The sequence below is a fragment of the Leuciscus leuciscus genome, assembly GCF_965113295.1.
Source record: "Leuciscus leuciscus genome assembly, chromosome: 9".
Taxonomy (NCBI): Eukaryota; Metazoa; Chordata; class Actinopteri; order Cypriniformes; family Leuciscidae; genus Leuciscus; species Leuciscus leuciscus.
Window position 1 is genome coordinate 14,448,921 of NC_138733.1, and position 20,916 is coordinate 14,469,836.

Consider the following 20,916-nt stretch of genomic DNA (forward strand, 5'->3'; position numbering starts at 1 on the left):
GCTGTCAATAAATGACTTCAAGTCCTTTTTTAGACGACTACACGGGACAAGACTCTACAACGGTGTCAAATAGATCGTTCTGATGGATAACGGAGTCCAAATGGTCTTAAATAAAATTTTACCAGACATATTGATCAGAGCTGCTTTTTTCTGGCAGGTGATGGATGACCTTTTTTAAAGGAGCGAGAAGAAAAGGAGATATTGACTGATGCTTGGCGTCTCTGTCCGGAGATAGAGAAAAAGAATCTACACACTGATGGCTGTGTCAGACAAAGACTTTATTTATTTCGGAGCACAAAGAGCGGCCATACACAGTAGCTGCACAGATATGAGACGAATAGGTTTAACATTCCTCTCTAATAGCGAAGCATCTGTAGCGTTAGACTGTGTTCTTGAACAGCTACAAGTGATTAATATTCTGTGAAACGCTTCTCTCTTTATGAACTTAGCCTACATTTTTTTATAACTCGCACGTGTTTACCACAGCAAGTGATGTGTGGAACAACACACTCACGTACGCAGACGCACACAAATGCAAAGGTTTGTCTCTTTAGACGCCGACATTTTGGTCCCATTGAACAGTGTTTATAAATATGAGTGATATTAAAGAGATAGTTCTCCCCAGTAATCAATATTCTGTTATTGTTTACTCACGGTCATGCGATTTCAAATTACAAAATGATTACCTTTACATTCACCTTAGCTTTGGAATGTCAGCACAACAAGGATGAAACGCTCTAGCACGTGTTCACACACACATTATATCAAATGGAGTACACTTTGAAGGGCCATGTGTGCATATGCCAGTGTTCATGTTAAAACTTTCTTGAATGGAAAAGCGCTGCATGGACATTCTGCAAAATGTCTCCTTTTGTGTTCTACATAAAGAAAGTCATTTTCAATTTGCATGACGGTGAGTATACAATGGCAAAATATGAATTTTTGGCTGCACTATCCCTTTAAGAAAGAGAATGCATAAGCTACAGAAGACGTGTGATGAAAGACACAGGTTAGTGGCACTATGGTGAAGGGATCTTCTCCTGCGGTCTCGTTCTCAGGATGTTTAGACTGTGGGTCCGAATGAGGGCGTTGAGCCCGGCAGTGTTGCAGCTGATCAGAGGACAGCGGTGTGGCGCCCCTGTTGGTACAGTGGTTTTACTGTTTTGTTTTTGTGCTTGATCTGTGTAGAATGATGGAAAGATTGTCGGAAGGAGGTGCCCCGAATGTGGGCACGCATTCATATAAGCTCTACACTATCTATCCAATGGCAAACACGTGCATACGCTGTATATTCAAATATATATTCTGCATCAGATGTGAATCAATACTTATATTGAATACTTAAGTGTATTTAAATATGTCTGCTTATAATCTATACAATCTACAAGAAAAAAAGACACAGCAGGTGGGACACAAATGACAATAACAAAGTGGTCACACCACCAATAACAGTAAAAGTTATTAACTGTTTAAAACAAAATGATAACAATAATATAATATTAGACATTAAAACAAAATTATTAAAGAGACAGTTCAGCCAAAAATTAAAACTATGGTGTTTTTTTGTTCTTTTTTAGATTTAGTCATTATAAAATAAGGGCTACATAGATAATATTTTGTTTCCTTTTGTGTTCAACGTAAAAACAAAACAAAACAAAACCTGCATACAGGTTTGGAAAGAAATTTTTGGGTGAACTGTTCCTTTAAGCTACACGCACAAGTTTAGTTGGGGAGGAGCCAGAAACGTTAAGAATGATCTGCAGAAAGTGGCTAGTTTTGCTAAAACAACTCACTCAAGACGGACTGTCGCAAAAGGGCACAGACGGAAAGACGGATACAGTTACTGTTCACGTGACAGGACTAGAGGTCTACATACAAGACACTGGCCCATTAAAAATCCGAGTTATAGTCTCCTCCCCCACAAATCCCTGTCTCCTCTCTCTCCTCTCATAGCCATGGTCTGGAATCAGCTTCATCATCATCTTCATCATCACCATCCTCAGCATCAGTGAAGTCGTTCAGCCACGGCTATGTGTTCAACAATACTGGGAAGAAATAAAGCAGACATCACATACCCAGCTAACAGGGAACGTTCTGAGGACTTTGGCTAACTGAGGTTCTATCAAAGTTATGAAAAAGTTTAATTTCAGTAACATTAATACAATAATTGCTCAAAGTTACAGTTTTTCTCAGCCGTTTTGGTGCTACTTGTTCACCCTTCACATCATCTAGTCACTTGTGCACATCATAAAATCAATTTCTCATTTGTACAAATTGCAATTGCTTTGGTACATTCATAATATTGATTATGTGCAAGTGTCTGCTGTATCCTACATTATCAGTCGCTAATGTCATGTTTATCAAAATATATTATACTGGTTCCTTGTTGGAAAAAAAAGAGGTCATTTTGAACGTTCTGAGAAAATTCAGAAATAAAGTTTTTCATAACTTAACAGGAACAATTGCAAAATGTTCTTAGAACCTATTTTAGAACATCATATCTTAGAACATACTTTCTGATTCTATAATTACACTCATAAGGAAAGTTGCTGTACCTGGTATGTTTCAGTTCTCTGCTTTAGGAGTCTCCTTGTCTTTACAAAGAAGAATAACAGAGGAACAGTAGTCAAAAATGTTCAATCAAAAGATGACCAATATATATTACATAAGATGGTAAATCTTACCCTTGGAGACAATGATGTTCTCTGCTTGAGCTTCTTCATCTCCTGGAGCCCTGAGACAGAATGAAGTATAAAGAGAATTATGGTGGTGTTAAACGTTTGTCAGAATATCAAAGAGGCTGGGTGAGACTAACCTGGGCTTCTGTTTGAGACTGCATCGGCATCTGCGGCCTGCAGGGTGCACACATGCAAAACCATTTAGAACAAATGAAGGACTGGCAAACTTTACAAACAACCTGAAGGGATTTATTTTGTGATAATGACTGGGATAATAGGGAATAGGAATATGGATATTAATCCCATACTAATGTTATCATTGAAACCTGCATGAAATATTGATAAGTGAGTGTATCTTCATTTATATTTCTGCCACTGAGAGTGACATATACTCATGTGTCTAATTTCATGTTAAACTTCTCATGCTCAGTTGAATAAAAGCACTGTTGTATTATTAATATCCGTGAGGCAGCTCAGTTTAGCTATTGCACTCTGATCTCTTTTGTTTTACAGTACTTTCTGAGTGATTTAGCTTCTGAATGAAGATGATGAGTTATGACTTAATAATAACAAATAAAAAAGACGCTTCTTACTGAGAATAAGGAGCATTCCGAGAGCGAACAGCACCACAGCAAACGCCAAACCGCAGATCCTCAAACTCTCATAGTCTGGTTAAGAAATAAAGTTTTATTTTTATTTTTGAAGTAATCTTTCAAGAAAGACTCAAGCTTATGTGAAAAAATGTGATTTGCAGTTTGCAAACCTGTTTACCTGTGATATTCTCAAGTGTCACAGGATATTCAAGGGTAAAAGATTGTGGACACTTTTTTGTGGACACTTTTTTTATTTGGAAAAACATGCACCGATAAATTGAAAAACAATAAAGCCTGGAATGTGCATTAAGAGAGTAAATATAGGGTACATTTTGATTTGACAGACAGAGATAGATAGATAGATAGATAGATAGATAGATAGATAGATAGATAGATAGATAGATAGATAGATAGATAGATAGATAGATAGATAGATAGATACACAAACATACAGACAGATATATAGATAGACAGAAAGACAGACATTTAGATAGACAGACAGATAGATAGATAGAAAGACAGACAGACAGACAGACAGAAAGACAGACAAACAGACAGACAGACAGACAGATAGACAAACATACAGACAGATAGATAGAAAGTCAGACAAACAGACAGACAGACAGACAGATAGACAAACATACAGACAGATATATAGATAGACAGACAGACAGACAGAGAGATAGATAGAAAGACAGAAAGACAGATATATAGATAGATAGACAGACAGACAGATAAACAGAGAGATAGACAGACAAAAAGTTTGATAGAGAGACAGACAGACAGACTAGTTTGATAGATAGATTTTTCCAAGGAAAACCACTAGAGCAATCTGGGGTTAAGTTACCTTGTTTAATTGTATCTTTAATCACTGAGTTACCACCATCCATCCTGGGCGTTAAGCTGAATTTAGTTTGTGTCAAACATAGCACCAGCTTGCAGGCCAAAGAGCTTAACTCTAATGTCTTCAGAATGCAGGTTTTTGCTTCAAGCTAACTCTTGGCGTGATGTTGTAATTGTGGCCTTGCTCAGAAGTGACTTGCCTCTAGCCACTCTCTAAAAGAGGCCAAACCTGTGAAGTGTTTTGAAGTGGTTGTTGATGTCTGATCATCTATTCAATGATGAATAATCAGATAACTTTTTTTTTTCTCCAAGTAACGCATTACTTTTAAATTCAAAACAAAACATCTGAGTTACTTTTTCAAATAACTAGACTTTAAGTTACTTTGTTTACCATGTTAAGATTCGCTTTTGGTGTGACCTTTACATTTGCCAAAAATAGAACTTTTGTTTATTGTTATTAAAAAAACAAACAAGCAAGCCCAACCCAGGTGACAAAAAGTAATGCAATAGTACTGTAACACATTACTTTCCAGAAAAAGTAAGTATCGCAATCAGTTACTTTTTTAGGGAGTAATGCAATACTGTAACACATTACTTTTAAAAGTAACTTCCCCAACACCACTGGGAAATAAAGAAGTTATTCTTACCATATACAAATGGGTTAATTTTCTTCTCTTTTCCATCTGATGGAAAACAATTAGAAATTAGACAAAAAATGAAGCCATTGGTTTCATCATATATACACACACACACACACACACACATGGTAAAACAGTAATAACTTGCCTTGGGCAGCAGAGTCAGATGAAGCTAAGATCATAGCAGAGAGCAGAATCAGTGATGTGAAAAGAGAAAAACAGAGAGGAATCATTAGTATGCAAGTTTAGGTTCACTAAAACATTCAATTCCTAAAGCAAGAGTGTTCCATTATGTTATTTGTTTGTGGAGGGTTTTGTTTGTGAGAAAGATCAGAGTGCCCAAAGCTAAGATGCAATACTGGCAAAAATATGACATTGCTTAATAAATGTGCAAGATTTAGGCACAATAACAGGGTTTTTGACAGGGTCAATACAATTTGCTGTATATTAAACTCTAAGAAATGCATTAGACTAAATTGATACCTGTGAGACACGAAATAAAATCCATAAAGATTAACATCTTTCTGATTTGCCTTTACTGTAATACTAAAATATATATTTTTAAATGTTTCATGCTTTTAATATTGTGTTAACTTATGCTGTATGTTATGTCACAATGTAGTTGATCGTAAACTATAGCCAGAATCACCATCAAATGAGCTTTTAAATGAATGAAAATCATGTCTTAAAGCTTATTGACAAGCCTGACATCAGATGCATCTTCACCACAGTCCATTAAAAAGTCTCTTAATATGACATTTGATAGGTGGCAGTGGATAATTTGACAGGTAGACTTATTTATAGGATGGATATTACTACTCTGCCTCCCTCTTGTAAAGGTTCTGCTGATTATTTAATTCGACTCACAAATTTCAGTCTGTCATCATATTTAAAAATTGTATAGGGATGTACAGCATAGTGCTGTATAATCTGTAATTATCTTCACATAAGAGTTGAAAGGGGGAGAGCAAGTTCAGGAATGTTACAAAACAAAACAAAACGTCAATGAAAAGAGGGGAAGTGGAAACAGAAAGCCTAAATGTATAATACACTGTACATGAGAGATACCTGAAGGAAAAGTGAAAAGGAACTTGACAAAAAAGGTTGATGGAAAATTACATAGGAAGGAAGGAAGGAAGGAAGGAAGGAAGGAAGGAAGGATGGATGCAGGGAGGAAGAAACATGGAGGGAAGGAATGGTCAGTGAAGGAAATAAATAAGAAAGGAAGGGGATAATGAAGGTAAGGAAGAAACAAAGAAGGAAAAATTAAGGAAGTAAGTATGGAAGGAAAAAAGGAATAATGTGGAAGGAAGAAAATAATAAAGGGAAGGAAGAAACAATGAAGGAAAAAAATAGGAAGGAATGACCCTTGAACATTTGTTGGAAAATTACCGGTAAATTATAATTTTTAGGTCATGTGTGAATATTCAAAAGGATATTTTTTTAATTCAGTCTGTTTTCCAGGATGAGAAATAATATTACCAGTAAATTAGCGTTTTGATGATATAAACAGATGTGCAAAGTCAGGGAGCACTGACATAAGAAGCTTACTTGGACCAATCATATAAAGTTCTGAAGGAGATAACGCGATAAAACCGCAATGTTTACAGTAACGCCTGCCACTTGGAAGTCAAGCGGAAAATGTTGTCCAAATTGGACAGAAAGTGAAACTAAAGCACTTGTCATCAGGTGAAGAAAACAGCACAGCATTCAAAGGTCATTTCCACTGATTGACATAACAGAGTTTACTGCTATTTTGTTGCTGATGTGTTAATGGCGTCTTAAATCTGCGGTCACATTAGCAAAATTTCAGAGAAGGGGCAAGAAAGGTCCATTGTCTCTTGTCAATATTGTGGTTACGTATGGAGCACAGCTCACACTGAAGTTACATTCAAACTAAACAGCTTTCTGTTGGTCACCGCAGCGAATCTACACGATCAGCGTGAACACGTTGTGAAATCTGCATGGTGACGGTACAGGTGACCCCACCTTTACGATAAAAACACTGAAAGCTGTTGCTTGTTGCTTGCGCCTCATGATTATTAAAATGCACTATACCTTAAAACTAAAGTTTCATTATTGGCATATTTGGTTCCATGAAGAACCTTTAACATCCATGGAACCCCTTGCACAAAAGGTTCTTTATAGTGGAAAAACGTGGTTCTTTTAAACCAGTATTTGGGGGAGTATTTTGGGTTTGGGCCGAATACCGAGCCATCTGACTTATTTGTAAGTGTGAACTCGTGAAATCTCATTTCTCCAGCGGCAGCCATCTTTGTTCTAAACAAATTCAACCCAAGCGCTCTTTGGTGACGTAGATGATTACGTTACTGTTGATCATCTGTCTATCATTGTATAAAGCCCGCCGTGACAACTTGATTGGTCCGAAGAGCTCTTGTTCGAGCATAATGGCTCCACAACGGATCAAGTCCAGACCGAACTTCCCGACCTAAAAATGTTGTGGGCAGGGGCTAAGTTCGGCTGGCATCCAGGCTAGACAAACCCAAACGTTTGGTTAAAAATTTTATTTAAAAATGTAACCCAACGGATGGGTTTGTCCATATTTGACCCAAAGTTGGGTTTAAACAACCCAGCAATTTTTTAGAGTGTCTAAATTAAAACTGCCTGAACGAAATGTCGACCCAGGACGAGGTACAGGACTGTGAAACTTTGGGGGTGTTGATGGACTCGATCTACTACATATATGTTTTGATCATTGTTCTTAATGCCATCTGGCCATTTTTTTAAGCTGTTTGCTCAAAATTGTGCTTTTTTCATGAAACGTACCAAAATTCAAGTGTTAATAAAAAGGAATGCATGAAGCTAGAATAGCAGAGGGTCTAAAGCAGATGGTCTTTGCTTTCTTTTGATATACTCAGATATTCATACAACGAAATATTCTGGGGACCATGAATCGTTTGTGAAAATAATAAAAAATGCTGGCAAAGAGGGGGGGAAAGAGTTAAAAACTGCTCACTGAAAGGGCATAGAGTTTATTTACAGGAAAAGTCAAAAGGTCATTTTTTCAAATGTACAGTTTTTAAATGTAAGAAAGCGGCAATTAAAAAGAGACAGTGAAGGAATGACAAGGAATTGATGAAAGAAGGGAGGACAAATTAAGGAAATAAGAAAAAATAAGAAACAATGAAATTAATTAATGGAAATGGAGGAAGGAAGGAAAGAAAGGAATTAAGAGGGAATGAACCTTGTGGTTGCAGTGTGAAAGATAACAGATGAAAATCAGTCTGACAGTCATCAGTGCACTCAGCAATGGATGGTGGGTTTGTTGACAGAGATAAAGGATAAATGTTTTACCAGTTAGAGAGCTGTGTGTGTGAGAATGAATCTCGTGCACATGTTCTGGTGGTTTCATGTGGCCTAATTGTGGGTAGGGTGGAGTCTCTCAGAGGACTGAGATGGATTAAATGGATGCTCTCATTTCACAAATTAAGTTTGTTTGGCAAAAGCAGGACGGCAATTCACAGACATGTAAAAACACGCATAAACATGAAGCTTTCGATCAGTCTACTGAAGAACTAACACACACTCCCAGGATAGGAAAGGTCACTGATCAAATTCTCAGTTAAGAACTCTAGGATGGTGCTAATGTTTCATCATGTCATGGCTTTTCCCCCATCCTCTTCCAGCTCTTTCTGATCCCACTGGACACAGGGAGACTGGAGTGTGATGGAGGGGGCACTTACCCGCCACATAGACTAGGAGGGAAAAAAGGAAGACCAGAACAGTTTCCATGACAACTGCAATGGGAAGAGAGAAAGAGAGAGAGAGAAATAGTAAATGGAGTGAGAATTGATGTTAGTGGGTTACAGGTTTACCACATTCAGAAAGACTGGAAAGATCTCACGGTATTCAGAATCATGATTATGTCCTGTCCTTGAGTGGTATACTGTCATTGTACCTATGCAATATTGAAAGAGCCTGACAGCAGCATCAGGTTAAATTTAGATGCCCTAGCCTCACAAATCACAGATACAAATCTTGTGGTTTTTGAAATATTTTCTCAGAGTTCACTGAATAAACACAGTGTGTGTGTGTGTGTGTGTGTGTATGTGTGTGTGTGCCATTTTATGTCTGTTGCGTAACAGTGTTTGGTGCCCAGATGACCACAGTCTTATACCACATTGTGAGTAATTTGGTATCAGGTTGAAGGCACATAAAATATACATAACAACACATGTTCAAAAGTTTAGTCTCTTAGGCTTACAAAGGGTGCATTCATTTGGTCAAAAACACAGTAAAAACCGTATAGTATTGTGAAATATTACAATAAAAAAATTGAATAAAAAAGTTTTCTGTTTTAATATATTTTAAAATGTAATTATTCATGTGATGGCAAATATTAATTTTCAGCGTCATTAACCCAGTCTTCAGTGTCACACGATCCTTCAGAAATCATTCTTATATGCTTATATTATAATCAATGTTGAAAACAGTTGTGCTGCTTAATGTTTTTGTGGGACTTTTTTTTTCAGGATTCTTTGATGAATATAAAATTTCTAAATAGCAGCATATTTGAAATTCACCTTATAGATCATATACTGCAATACCAATAATACATATACACAAACCTGGTAGTTAAAGGTGGCAAGTTCAGTGTGAGAAAAGTCATAGACATGACATCATCTTTATGAAATGATATAGGGTCCTGTGCGCCTCCCTTAAATTTACACTAACTTCTGCAGGTCACAGTTAGTAGCATGACTGACTTTTTAAATCACACTTTGTATGAGATTTCAATTTTAATTTGTCACATTACTGTAGCATCTGGGTGAAATCACGATGACTTATTTGTTCTAAGCTTCAGAAAGCTTTTAACCTTTTGGACTTCTTCATGTAAATAACAGGCCTAGCGCCGATGAGTCTGGATCAAATTGCCCCATTGTCACTTTAGTGGGATGGCAGATGCTAAACAGAAACACCTCCAAACTCCTTCGTAAGCTTCAAAAAGATCTTAGTCAACTCAACTTCCCTCCCACAGTAGGCCCGAAGACCATGGGGCATGGACGGATATCTGAGAGACGTACCAATATACATATACACAAACATTCTCTCCATTTAACTCATAAGTCATTCCAGAATGTATATGATATATTCCTGTGTGTATGCATGGTCCCCACCCTTATATTAGCCTGGTGGTTATGATTTTAGTTGTGTTAGTTGAACTCTAAGTTCTTATATTCAAGTGTAAGAACGGATCTCTACTTTTGTATCCTTCAGCTCTATCTTTCTTAGTACCCAAATAAACCTCTCGGTATGCCTTTGCGATTATTATACTATGTTTGCCATCCTTTGGAGTAAAAAGAGCAATTATGACACCATCATAAAACATGCTTAGGCTGTCAGAAGGAGACAAAGAAACTCTTTCCCGCTAAAAGTTTTCTAACTACTATTGGTCATTTCACCCAAAATAGGTGTGGTCTAAGTTTTCCTTAAAGGACGATGACAAAGGTCTCTAGCTTACTTTTTGTTCTCTAGTCTTAGCTTTGTCTTGTGTTTTGGTCTTGCCTTGTTTTAGTCTTTCAACCATGCTCATTCATTTCTATCTCCGGGTGAAACAGACTTTCCCTGATTTTCAGGCAACTTTGCTTTCAAGTAAACCTTTTAAACTTCCCACGAACGAGGCGCTCTCCGGAAGAACGCTCCAAGCTCACGGACACACCGAGGATCTACACGCACACACACATTTGGTCACCTCAGCACCAAATATCCATGGCAGTATTATTTCTATAGCTATTTAGACGCGTTTAAGATTGTTTGCGCTTTAAGGTGATTTGATTCTTTGCTGGCTCTCAAAGGTTAACTGTTTGTGATATTTTCTTTCTTTACTTTTCGTTATTCTGTTTATATGTATTATTTGTTTAAGTCATAGTATTTATTAAGTGTAGTCATATGTAAATTTATCAAACTGCCTCATGCTCAAATAATACATACTATCTACATTTACAGATGGATATACTCATGTAAAGGTCTACAATGCCTTCAAAATGAGCTGTCTTACTGTCTCTATCTGTCTTTCCTTTTACTTTTTTCTCAGTGATTTGACTTTCTGTCAGCGAGTGCTGTACTAACATTTGTTATAGGAGGACAAAGTCATTTGTTCATTATGTCATGGACAGGACATTGCTGGGTTCTGCCAGCAGTCCCACAATCCCCATGACAGCTTTCAGGGACCAGATCAGAGCAGTGTCATTTACTAGGACATTAAGCATTGGAGAGCCATCGGCAAGAAAATGACACAGGGTTGAGGAGATTAACTGCCCTTGACCACAGGAAGGACATTTATCCTATACTTCTCTGGGTGTTTCAAGAAATGGATTGTGTCACAGGAACAATATTTTCAGAAGTACAGTTTATTTGCCAAATCACAACACAGTCATTCATTGAGCTTTCCAAACTTATGAAAATCTATTCATCTCTCCAGCGTATGACAGTTCTTGTTCCTTTAATAGACAAGCCGCAAAAAAAGAAACTAAAATATAATTAGAAAAACAGAAACAGCCAATGTTCACAGACAAAACAGTCTTCAAGTCATTGTCAGCGAGTAGGCCTAATTTTTTTTTCTCCAATATTTGTTTAATTGTGTTGCCATATGGCTTAACACAGAAAAGAAAAATGCTTGTTTTAATTCTAAAAATGCCAAGCGCCCCTTCTGCTTCTCTACCCTTTAAAGCCAATCCTGCCATCGCCACCCTGGTGTTAAGTAGGGCATCATCATCATCATCTCAAAATGGTGTCATGATCAACCTGTGAAAGGGAACCGGGTCATTCAAGAACTGTTGAAATTTACGAGATACTGAACTAATTCACACTACACTCACTTAACTCAGTATAGTGTGCAATGTAACACAATAACGACAGTTCAACAAACAAGTAACCTAAGCAAATATCTAAGGAAAACCCAAGGAACGTCCCAAAGACCCTTGTATGTGAAACTTCACAACTACTCTACACGGATAATGAATCGGTCACTAGTTCGCAATTTTCAAAAGATAAACTGTTACAAATTTGAAAAAGTCATGTTAGAACTAGAAATAGCTTGAGCTGTTTCTGACAAATTAACGGAAAAAATTCCCTGAAATAGCCCTTATCACATCACGCCAATTTGATTGGCCATAGCGCTTAGCACCACCCTAAGAATACGTCACGTATGCTTCATATTAGTGTGCTGCGCACTATTTCCTCAGATTCCATGACGAAGGAAGCACTATTCAAGTATGGGAAGGCCGACATCGCAGTGTGTCGTTCCCTACTCAGGGAACAAAGGTTACATACGTAACCGAGACATTCCCTTTCATAGGTCTCTCAACACTGCGAATATTGCTATGGGAACGATTTATACCATAACGCCTTCACATACCTGAGAATAGCTGGAAGACTGTGGAAAGTGTCCGCTCAAGCAGATAAGACCTGGGAGACGGGAGCAATCCTCACATCCAGACCGTAGAACTTGATAAAAGTGCTCGGAAAGGGCCATCCTGCCACAACACAAATATCCTCCAAAGAAGAGACCCTAAAAAGAGGTCTCTAGTGGAATGGGCACGCACACCTAGAGGCGAGGCCAAACCATGCGTGCCTCATGAGCCGCCGAGATAGCCTCAATCACCCAATGAGACATTCTCTGTTTGGTGACAGCAGCCCCTCTGTTTTTACCACCAAAACACACAAACAATTGCTCTGATCTATGCGACTGGGCAGAGCGGTCGACATAGACCTTTAGTGCCCTGACTGGGCAAAGGCAGAGAGGCCGTGCATCACTCCCAGTCTCCTAATCATGACGAGAAAAAGCCTCCAAAACCACCTGCTGGGAACGAAAGGGGGTTGATACGACCTAGGAATGTATCCTGGCCTGGGACGCATCAAGACTTTAACCAGCCCCGGGGCAAAGTCTATACAGGAAGGGCTGACAAAAAGAGCCTGCAGGTCCCCTATTCTCTTAAGAGAGGAAAGGGCCACCAAAAGAACTGTCTTAAGAGTCAAAAACTTCTCTGACACAGAATGGTTCGAACGGCTGACCTGCCAGACCCTCCATAACAATGGCTAAATCCCAAGAGGGAATTCTTACAGGGCGGAAAGGCCTAAGCCGTCTCGTCCCTTGTAGAAAACGAGAAACCAGGGGGTGCCGTCCAACGGAAACACTATTGGTACATGCTCTGCTGAAATGGCCGCCACATACACTTTAAGTGTATGAGCTATAAGGTCATACACTTTAAGTGTATGAGTGGCCAGGGCCGCACCCTCCGAAAAACGGCTTTACAGGAACCTCTACGACAGGGAACGTCTCATCTCCCGATAGGGCTGGCCGGAGGGAGAGAGCCACACAGATCGCCTATAAGCTCCTCAGAATCAGAGGCCGACGTAGACAAACGTCATCGTCGAACGGGCCACAACCAAAAGAAATCGCATCTTCTGGAGTAGGCCGCAAACCATCACGAACGAAAACGATGGGGTCCGATGAGGAGAGAGAGAGAGAAAGGGCGAAAATTCCATCTGCTCGCTCTCCATGCGCTCGGGCTCATAATCGTCACCCCAAGCATCCATCTTGTGCGGCGCCTCGGCAACTGCAGAAATGGAGAGGCGGGGGTTAGAGTGGTTCTGAGGCCTTCTTTGCTCAGAAAGCAGGTGAGTCTAGAGTGCAAAACTTTCAAACGCAGTGACGACAGTCAGATAGTGCTGCCTGGGCATGTTTTTAAGACCCAGACATTGCACGCACCTGTCATGAGTGTCTCCTCCTGCGATGAACCTGTCACACGGGTCGATGCATTTCTTGAAACTCATCGTGTCCTCTTGAGCGGAGTGGTAAAACTGCTCTGAATTATAGCAAAGAACACAACAAACACACTTTCCTACGGGCAACAGAAAATCCGCATCCTGAAGGAATAAAATCTGAGGAAATAGCACGCAGCACACTAATATGAAGCATACGTGACGTATTCTTTCCACACAGGCCTCAATGCGGAGACGAAGGCATGCCAGCCCGGTGTGGGACCACGAGAGAGCTTCGAGGTATTTGTGGAGTGGGTGTTGGCAGTCTGTGAGTCCCCGTTCACCATCGGCCTTTACAGCGACCCCATTCTATTCCATTCCATTCGAGCCCATTCCAGAGCCTTGTCCTAAGGTGGCTACCGCCATTCCAGAGCCTCGTCCCAAGGTGGCTGCCGCCATTCCAGAGCCTCGTCCCTAGCTATATACCCTCAATGCCAGCTCCGCCCTGGTCCCCTGAGCTGCCGTCTTCGCCCTGGCCGCCTGAAGGGCCGTCTCCGCCATGGCCGGGGGGGCTAATGTTAGATGTCAGTTTGTTTCTGGACTCTATTCTGTGTTTCTTTTGTTCTGTTTCCCGCCACTCCTTTGTTTCCATGGTCACCGTCATCATTAGTTCTTTTGGTTCAGTTGTGTGTCTTCAATTATCTTGTTAATCAGTTTAATCAGTTCCTCCCTGTCACCCTGTGTGTATATATATATAGTGAGCAAAAAAAAAATCTGATTTCTTCTGCTAGTGTAAACTCAGCCTAGAACGAGAAAACAGTAAAGCACAATGCGGTTGTAACATTATCTAAATGTTCTTTAAATTAATGATTTTAACTAATCTTTGTCCCTGTTCTGTTCAACTCTGTGATTTTCTCCTTAAAATACATGTTTTGATCTCTCTGACAGAGCATTTGAGAAGTGAATCTGACAACCGCATCTGACATCTACACTTATACTTTCAACTTCAGTGCTATTTGCTAGACAAGGCTGTTTAAACCTGAAACAATATGAATGTAACAGTGCTGACGACATTAAACATGTTTTAAAGAGAATTGTGTGATTAATAAAAACAAATAAAAACAATCCCAAACTTATGTAGGGGTTGAAATAATATAGTGCTCTGGAAGTTCGGAAGGCAGAAACCACATATATTTGTTTATGAATGACCACTGAAAACTGTACTTGTTGAACAATATTCTGAATATGGAGGATATGAATGTTTGGACTGACTGTCTAGAGCAGGGTTCCTCAAATCCGGTCCTGGAGGGCCACTGCCCTGCAGAGTTTAGTTCCAACCCTAATCAAATATTCCTAAACAAGCTAGTCAAGGTTACTAGAAAATTGCAGGTAAGTGAGTTTGATCATGGTTTGAGCTAAACTCTGAAGGACTGTGGCCCTCCAGGGTTGGATTTGAGGAACCCTGGTCTAGAGTAACTACATTCAATATAATCTCATAATGATGAACTCACTAATGTCGACATTTTACAGATGTTCTACCTCTAAGTTACCAGATGTCCTAACAGAAGAGGGAGCGCATGAGCCAGAACCACGAGGAAATGATGGACATCTGGGAAATCGTCCTGTAGCACCATAAAAAACCATCTAGGCTAACCTCATGCTTTCCCCCCCAAATTATATCAAGAGACAAATGGCTCTAGCTACAACTATATGTTTGATAATGTTAACACAACATAGCTTGGTAAATAGCTCCCTTATCTTGGTCTTTTTTCAGAGTCTTATCAGCATGTCAGCCATTCCAGAGGCACTGCTGCCAGCTAATGGACAATACCAAACTTAATGAATTTACAAGGAGCAGGAGTGTTTGGAATGAGCCGATACAAACAACATAGTTAAGCTGTTCTGTTTAACCAGTTTAATATCATTAAGCATCACTGATCTACTTAAACATAAGACAGACTACACCAGGAGTATCAGTAAAGGCTATTATAAACGTTTTGTCGTGTTATAACAGGGCATTTTTTTAACATATTGTAAACAGCACACAGTGTCTGTCAGATCAGATGTGCAGATGTGATTGATTCCTCTCATCCTGTTGGCAGTCACTAACATTTACACTTGTGTTTCAATATCCGTCACACTAAGGAATGCATTGCACACCCGCACAAATTGTGAATGTTATCAACAACACTGATATGGGGTAGTTATTGGTAGGGATAAAATTAGGATTAGGTTCATTTGAAAGAAATGTTTTTCCATGTCATACTTGGTTAATATTTTTTAAAAACTACTGTGTTCTGTCAGATAGCCTTTCAAAGTGTTCATATAAAAAGTTCAATTACGCTAATGCTGATGATATTTTTATGTTTCTGAAAAAGTTGTACACAATAATAAATCTTTTTTCCGTTTTTTTTTTTTTAAATAGACAACTGAGTGGTGTGCACTCACATGAGATGAATACTGCTCTTATAATAATTTCCTAGACACTAATTATCATGCTTTACTAGCAGAGACAGCGGGATAATCTATACCTGTACAGCCGAAGAAGTGGAAAAGGTCTGAAGACAGAAAGACTGACAAAGACAAAAAAAAAAAAAAAAAAAAAAAAAAAAAACATACATAAGGTGGAAATATTTGATGACTGAGAAAAGTATTTGCTTCTTTTTTGATGGAGAGGTCAAGGAAATAATTGTGTAGACCGCTCTCTGAAACTCAGAGATGATTGTGTTGATCTATGTCAATAAATGACAGTGCAGCATCTAACACCATTGTGGGAATTTAAAATACAAGAAGAACAAAATACACAGAACTACTGAATGCACCTTTAATGTACATTTTTGGTCAGCAGTGTACTGGTACAGTATTTAGTGTGTGTTCACACTTGTAGTTCGGTTCGCTTGGTTCATTTAGTGATGAGGACTTCCACGTTATTTGTTCTCTCAAGTTACATCGTTACTAAAGGCTAAGCATGAAGCATGCAAGTTTGCGAACCCTTGCTCTATACTTTTAAGCAACAAGTCAGCAGAAGAATCAGAATCAGAAAGGGCTTAATAGCACAATAATTCTTTCTTGAAAATGAAGCTTCCACTTCACACAAATACAACAACAATGCACATACTCTGGTAATAAAATGAAAGAATAAAGTAATTTAGTGAACTCATGGATGCCTCAGCAGACAAATGGCAGAGTACTGATGCAGCCAATTCATTTATCCTTTCAAGAAATGCCTCCCCAGGCTGTCGCTGACCCACGTTAAATCACCCTCAGAATCAATTCAGACTATGTTGTCGGCTACAGATATTTCCAGTGTTCCCTGGACGGACAAAAGGAAGCCAGTTGCTCTATTTGGATGGCTTGCGAACGAGACGAAACATAATTCACTCCCAATGACTGTCATATGAATTATGGATTTCAATTCTGACAAGCAGCAAATACAAACAAACAACTACCTACAAAGGATAGATGGTTAGAGTCATTAGATGTTTCTCATAAAAATAAAATAAAAAATAAAATTATTTATATTTAGTTTTGAGTTTTACTCTGCTCAGTGTCCCGCACTGAGCGTTCCATTTTGAACAGAATAATTTATCTTAAAGATATGGCGACAGGTTACAAGTGAAGTGCATAATTGTTGTGCTATTTTTGTTGCACTGATTTCGTCATCAAATACAAATACTTCATCATGTAGCAAAGCAGTAGTTACTAGATCGTATGTTGGATGCTGAGAGAATCTGACCTCAATGATATGACTCGCTCTATGAATGAGAGCGAATAATATTATCAACAGAGCCTGTCGCCGGCTGAGAGCTCTCATGACTAGGTGTAAGAGGAGTGCAAGTGTTTACTCGCTTTTATTCTGCCAGAACTGGAGCAGATTCTCTCCCCATCTAATTATCGCTGTTTTATGCACCTTTAGGCCCGCTAAAAACACCACATAGGAGAGAACCTTCTCACGCCAATTAACATCAATAGTATATTTTAGGTAGAATGTGTTGGTGTGGGAAATATGCTACAATAATAGAGTGTTATATGTGGTGCAAAGAGGTATGATGGCAGTATCAAGAATTAAAGATCACATAACACTTAAATAATACAATATATTCAGAAGACGTACAATCAGAAGTAGACACATGACCATTGAATTATTCAAAGAATTTAAAGACAGAGCATATATGAACAGTGTTGTTATTTTTCAGTTGGGTGTTTTACATTTCATTTTATTTTGTTTTGTTTATTGTATTATTTAAGTGTTATGGGATCTTTAATACTTCAAGTTGCCATCACACCGCTTTGCACCAAATATATCGTAGCATATTTTAGTTTATATGTACATTTTATACTTAATTTGTAAGTCTGATTTTTCCTTGCTCCCCTGGCATTATTGTAATGTTTTTTAATATATTTAAAAGAAAAATAATAATAAATAAATAAATAACCAATTTTTAAAAAATATAATCAAATGTTATGCATCATTTCTGAACATCTTTTTGATGCTTTTACGGTAAAGTTTAAAGAGACTCAAACTTTTTACTAATACAAAAAAATGTTCACTGATTTATTGGCCAACTGTTCAGTTATATGCACTTATTTATATATATTATTTTATTTTTTTTACATTCAATATTGTTTTCCCATTAAAACTATGACATTATTACGTATCATAATTTCATATCCTTTAGTATTTGCCGTCTGTTTAGAATGCTGTGCCCATTTCCCTTTCCTTCACTCCTGTTTTATATGCAAAATAATATCTGACACCATTGTGATTAGCTAAATTGCATATTTTTCCATTTACAAATTATGTGATGCAGGGAAGAAAAAAAAAAAACCCTAAAATGCCTGCGGGGGTGTTGATGACAGAAAATGGTAGGCCTATACAAAAGACAGCAAAACAATATTGAATGCATTGTATATTGTCCCTTTTTTGTAAGCTCATATGATTTTTGATTCATACACTACCAGTCATATGCAATGTCACCCATAATTAGCCTAATCCTGATGAACATATTTCAGCAGAATAGGATACTTAGCCTTGTAGATTTATTAAAACAGATCAAGGATTTCAGTTTATAGAATACAATTTCGCTGTGAACAATAGGTCATCGTTGACTATTTAAGGTGAGACCCTTAAGCCTTTGATAAACCACAACGAGTGTAAATTGTATCCATGACAACAAAGGTTTCATTGGCGCGCTGCCAGACGCGCCTCTACCAGGGTGCAAAAATATTGCTATGGCAACTGTATCCGTCAGGTGATTACGATTATTAGTACAGAAAGCTGGCTGTAGTTTTGCCAGAGATAGTGATGGTAACCTAGAAACTAAAAATGATGGCTATCACTGTTTGGCAAAGGGCAGAAAATCTGATGTAGCGTATAAAGTGGCAGCTGCCTGCAGAACAAATCCTTGCCCAGACATTATTTAGAAATCAAAACACGATGGTATTCGGGCACGTCATCAAAACCGTATAAATGCAGGACACAAGATACAATTGTTATTGGATCCAATAAAATGACATTTTAAGGGATAATGTTCAGTTAGATAATCATGATTCCAAAATAATAATGATCACACTGTACTGTATCACTCTGAAAAGGTTTGTTTTGTGAATGTACATTATCTGAATTATTACAGGACTATGCTACTTACCAAATGAATTGACATGCTTAATTTGATTTGTGAGTGGAGATGTCATGAAGGTCATTGTTAAGAAATATTTAACCATTGACCAATCAGAATCAAGTATTCCAGAGAGCGCCGCGTAATAAGCACTTTTACTCTGCGTTCTCGTTTAGAATGTATCGATCAGTGCCGAAGATAACGAGCTACCTGTTGTGCGCGCGGAGCTCAGTCGTGGTCATCATCACCGGACCCCTCCCAACCTGTGGATTTCCTTCAGCATGCATACTAAAATATAATTTCCCCACTTTTCCCCAAACATTTCCCTCTCAGAATTTAATCTCGAATCCGTTCGTGCGCCATCATCATTTCCCCTCTCATTTCGGAGGAAGAAGTTGCACAGAAACACATTCACACATTTTCGTCATTATCATGCAAATAAATAGCTCAGATAATAATTTGGAGCAAACATAACATGAATGATGTATAGAGGTCATGTAAATAGTCATTGAACGAGGCAACAACACACAAAGCAATTGGGACACACCCTCAACAACGGCGCTGTACAGCAATGTGTATTCAAACATGAATTTAATAATACGTAAAATAATTCATTTTTTGAAGTCTGTGTTCACTTCTGCTATGCGTAAACCGTATTATACATTTAAAAAAAACATATGGCTGTTTAAATGTCCACAGTCCATTTATTAAATGTTTACATTACTTAGACTGATGATGCAATTGGAGTAAAAGCCAGCAATTACGCATGTCATTCCCAAAATAGCACATTTATAATGAGAAAACAGCATGCAACAACATCAAGACTATAAAACAACAGCACACGCCCTCGTTGGAAAAGTGACTTCATACCCTACCTCGTCTTGTCTCCTTAATTGTAAGTGGATGGGCAACAGTGGGGCAAACGCTGCTTCCAATTGACAGACACGATCCGCGCGACTGTCGGGTTCTCAAGCCGTTAAGTAATTTGGCGTTTTGAAATGTAACGGAAAGTTGTGGATGGGCAAAAATCCGCTTAAACGAGCGTTTGATGTTGTATGGCAGCCAACAAGGTTTTTCTGATATAAATATACGGACTGTTGGCTTGTCCCTTGTCTCTTCTCTCGCGCTCTCTCTCGGTTCCCGCCCTGCCACGCGCGCAATGAGAGACACCGCACGCGTTGGTTGGTTGGACTTTATAAGCGTAGGCCTATACACAAGTCTTCAGTGCTTATATCCTTTCCTCGTGACTACAAAATAAGATGTGGTGTTTGTTTTTCAGCGTTATCACTAATGAAAATCTTTATTATTATCCATGTTGTTTCTTGTAGACAGAGTTTAAATGCAACGCAAATCAAACTCGTCTGCTTCTCTTGAGAAAAAGACCACAGTAATCTCACAGAGAAAAAAAACCCCAAACATTTCTCATTAAATTCTTCCAAGAACAAATTATCTTAGCTATGTTACCCACATTCATTTCATAGCTGCTTTGGAAGTACTGTATACTGTATAGTTTTGCTCAAAAGTTTACATACTTGCAGTATCTGCAAAATATTAATTATTTTCACAAAATAAGAGGGATCATACACCCCCTGGACAGCATGCCAAATATGCATAAACATTTACTCTTTCTAATTATATCTAAGTGTGAACTCGTGAATTAACATTTTGCAGATTCTGCAAGGTGTATATGAACTTTTGAGCACAACTGTATATCAACATTTGTCTCCATTATTATTATTATCATTATTTTTTACAAGGTGTTTTAGGAGAAACATCAGGGACAAAATGTATTCTGCAATAGCATTTCCCACTTGGTGGGGTA

The 20,916-nt window shown here is 38.4% G+C and overlaps 1 protein-coding gene across 1 annotated transcript; it reads right to left on the reverse strand.

Annotated features, from left to right (window-relative positions):
* Positions 1 to 261: 261 nt before the first annotated feature.
* Positions 262 to 20,301, reverse strand: fxyd6 (FXYD domain containing ion transport regulator 6). The gene is made up of 9 exons (XM_082181261.1): positions 19,970 to 20,301; positions 8,457 to 8,510; positions 4,901 to 4,924; positions 4,762 to 4,797; positions 3,272 to 3,346; positions 2,816 to 2,852; positions 2,685 to 2,734; positions 2,556 to 2,594; positions 262 to 2,045 (listed from the first exon to the last, which is right to left on the reverse strand). The coding sequence occupies exons 2-8, from the start codon at positions 8,503 to 8,505 to the stop codon at positions 2,566 to 2,568; spliced, it is 300 nt and encodes a 99-aa protein (XP_082037387.1). The 5' UTR covers positions 8,506 to 8,510; positions 19,970 to 20,301; the 3' UTR covers positions 262 to 2,045; positions 2,556 to 2,565.
* Between the last annotated feature and the right edge of the window lie 615 nt (positions 20,302 to 20,916).

What these genes read in the sequence shown, in the direction of transcription:
- fxyd6 (XM_082181261.1), bottom strand. Translation starts at nt 8,505, where the DNA reads ATGGAAACTGTTCTGGTCTTCCTTTTTTCCCTCCTAGTCTATGTGGCG. An exon ending in CGGAATGCTCCTTATTCTCA is followed by an intron (nt 2,853 to 3,271) that starts GTAAGAAGCGTC and finishes TGCACCCTGCAG; the next exon opens with GCCGCAGATGCCGATGCAGT. An exon ending in GAACATCATTGTCTCCAAGG is followed by an intron (nt 2,595 to 2,684) that starts GTAAGATTTACC and finishes TTCTTTGTAAAG; the next exon opens with ACAAGGAGACTCCTAAAGCA.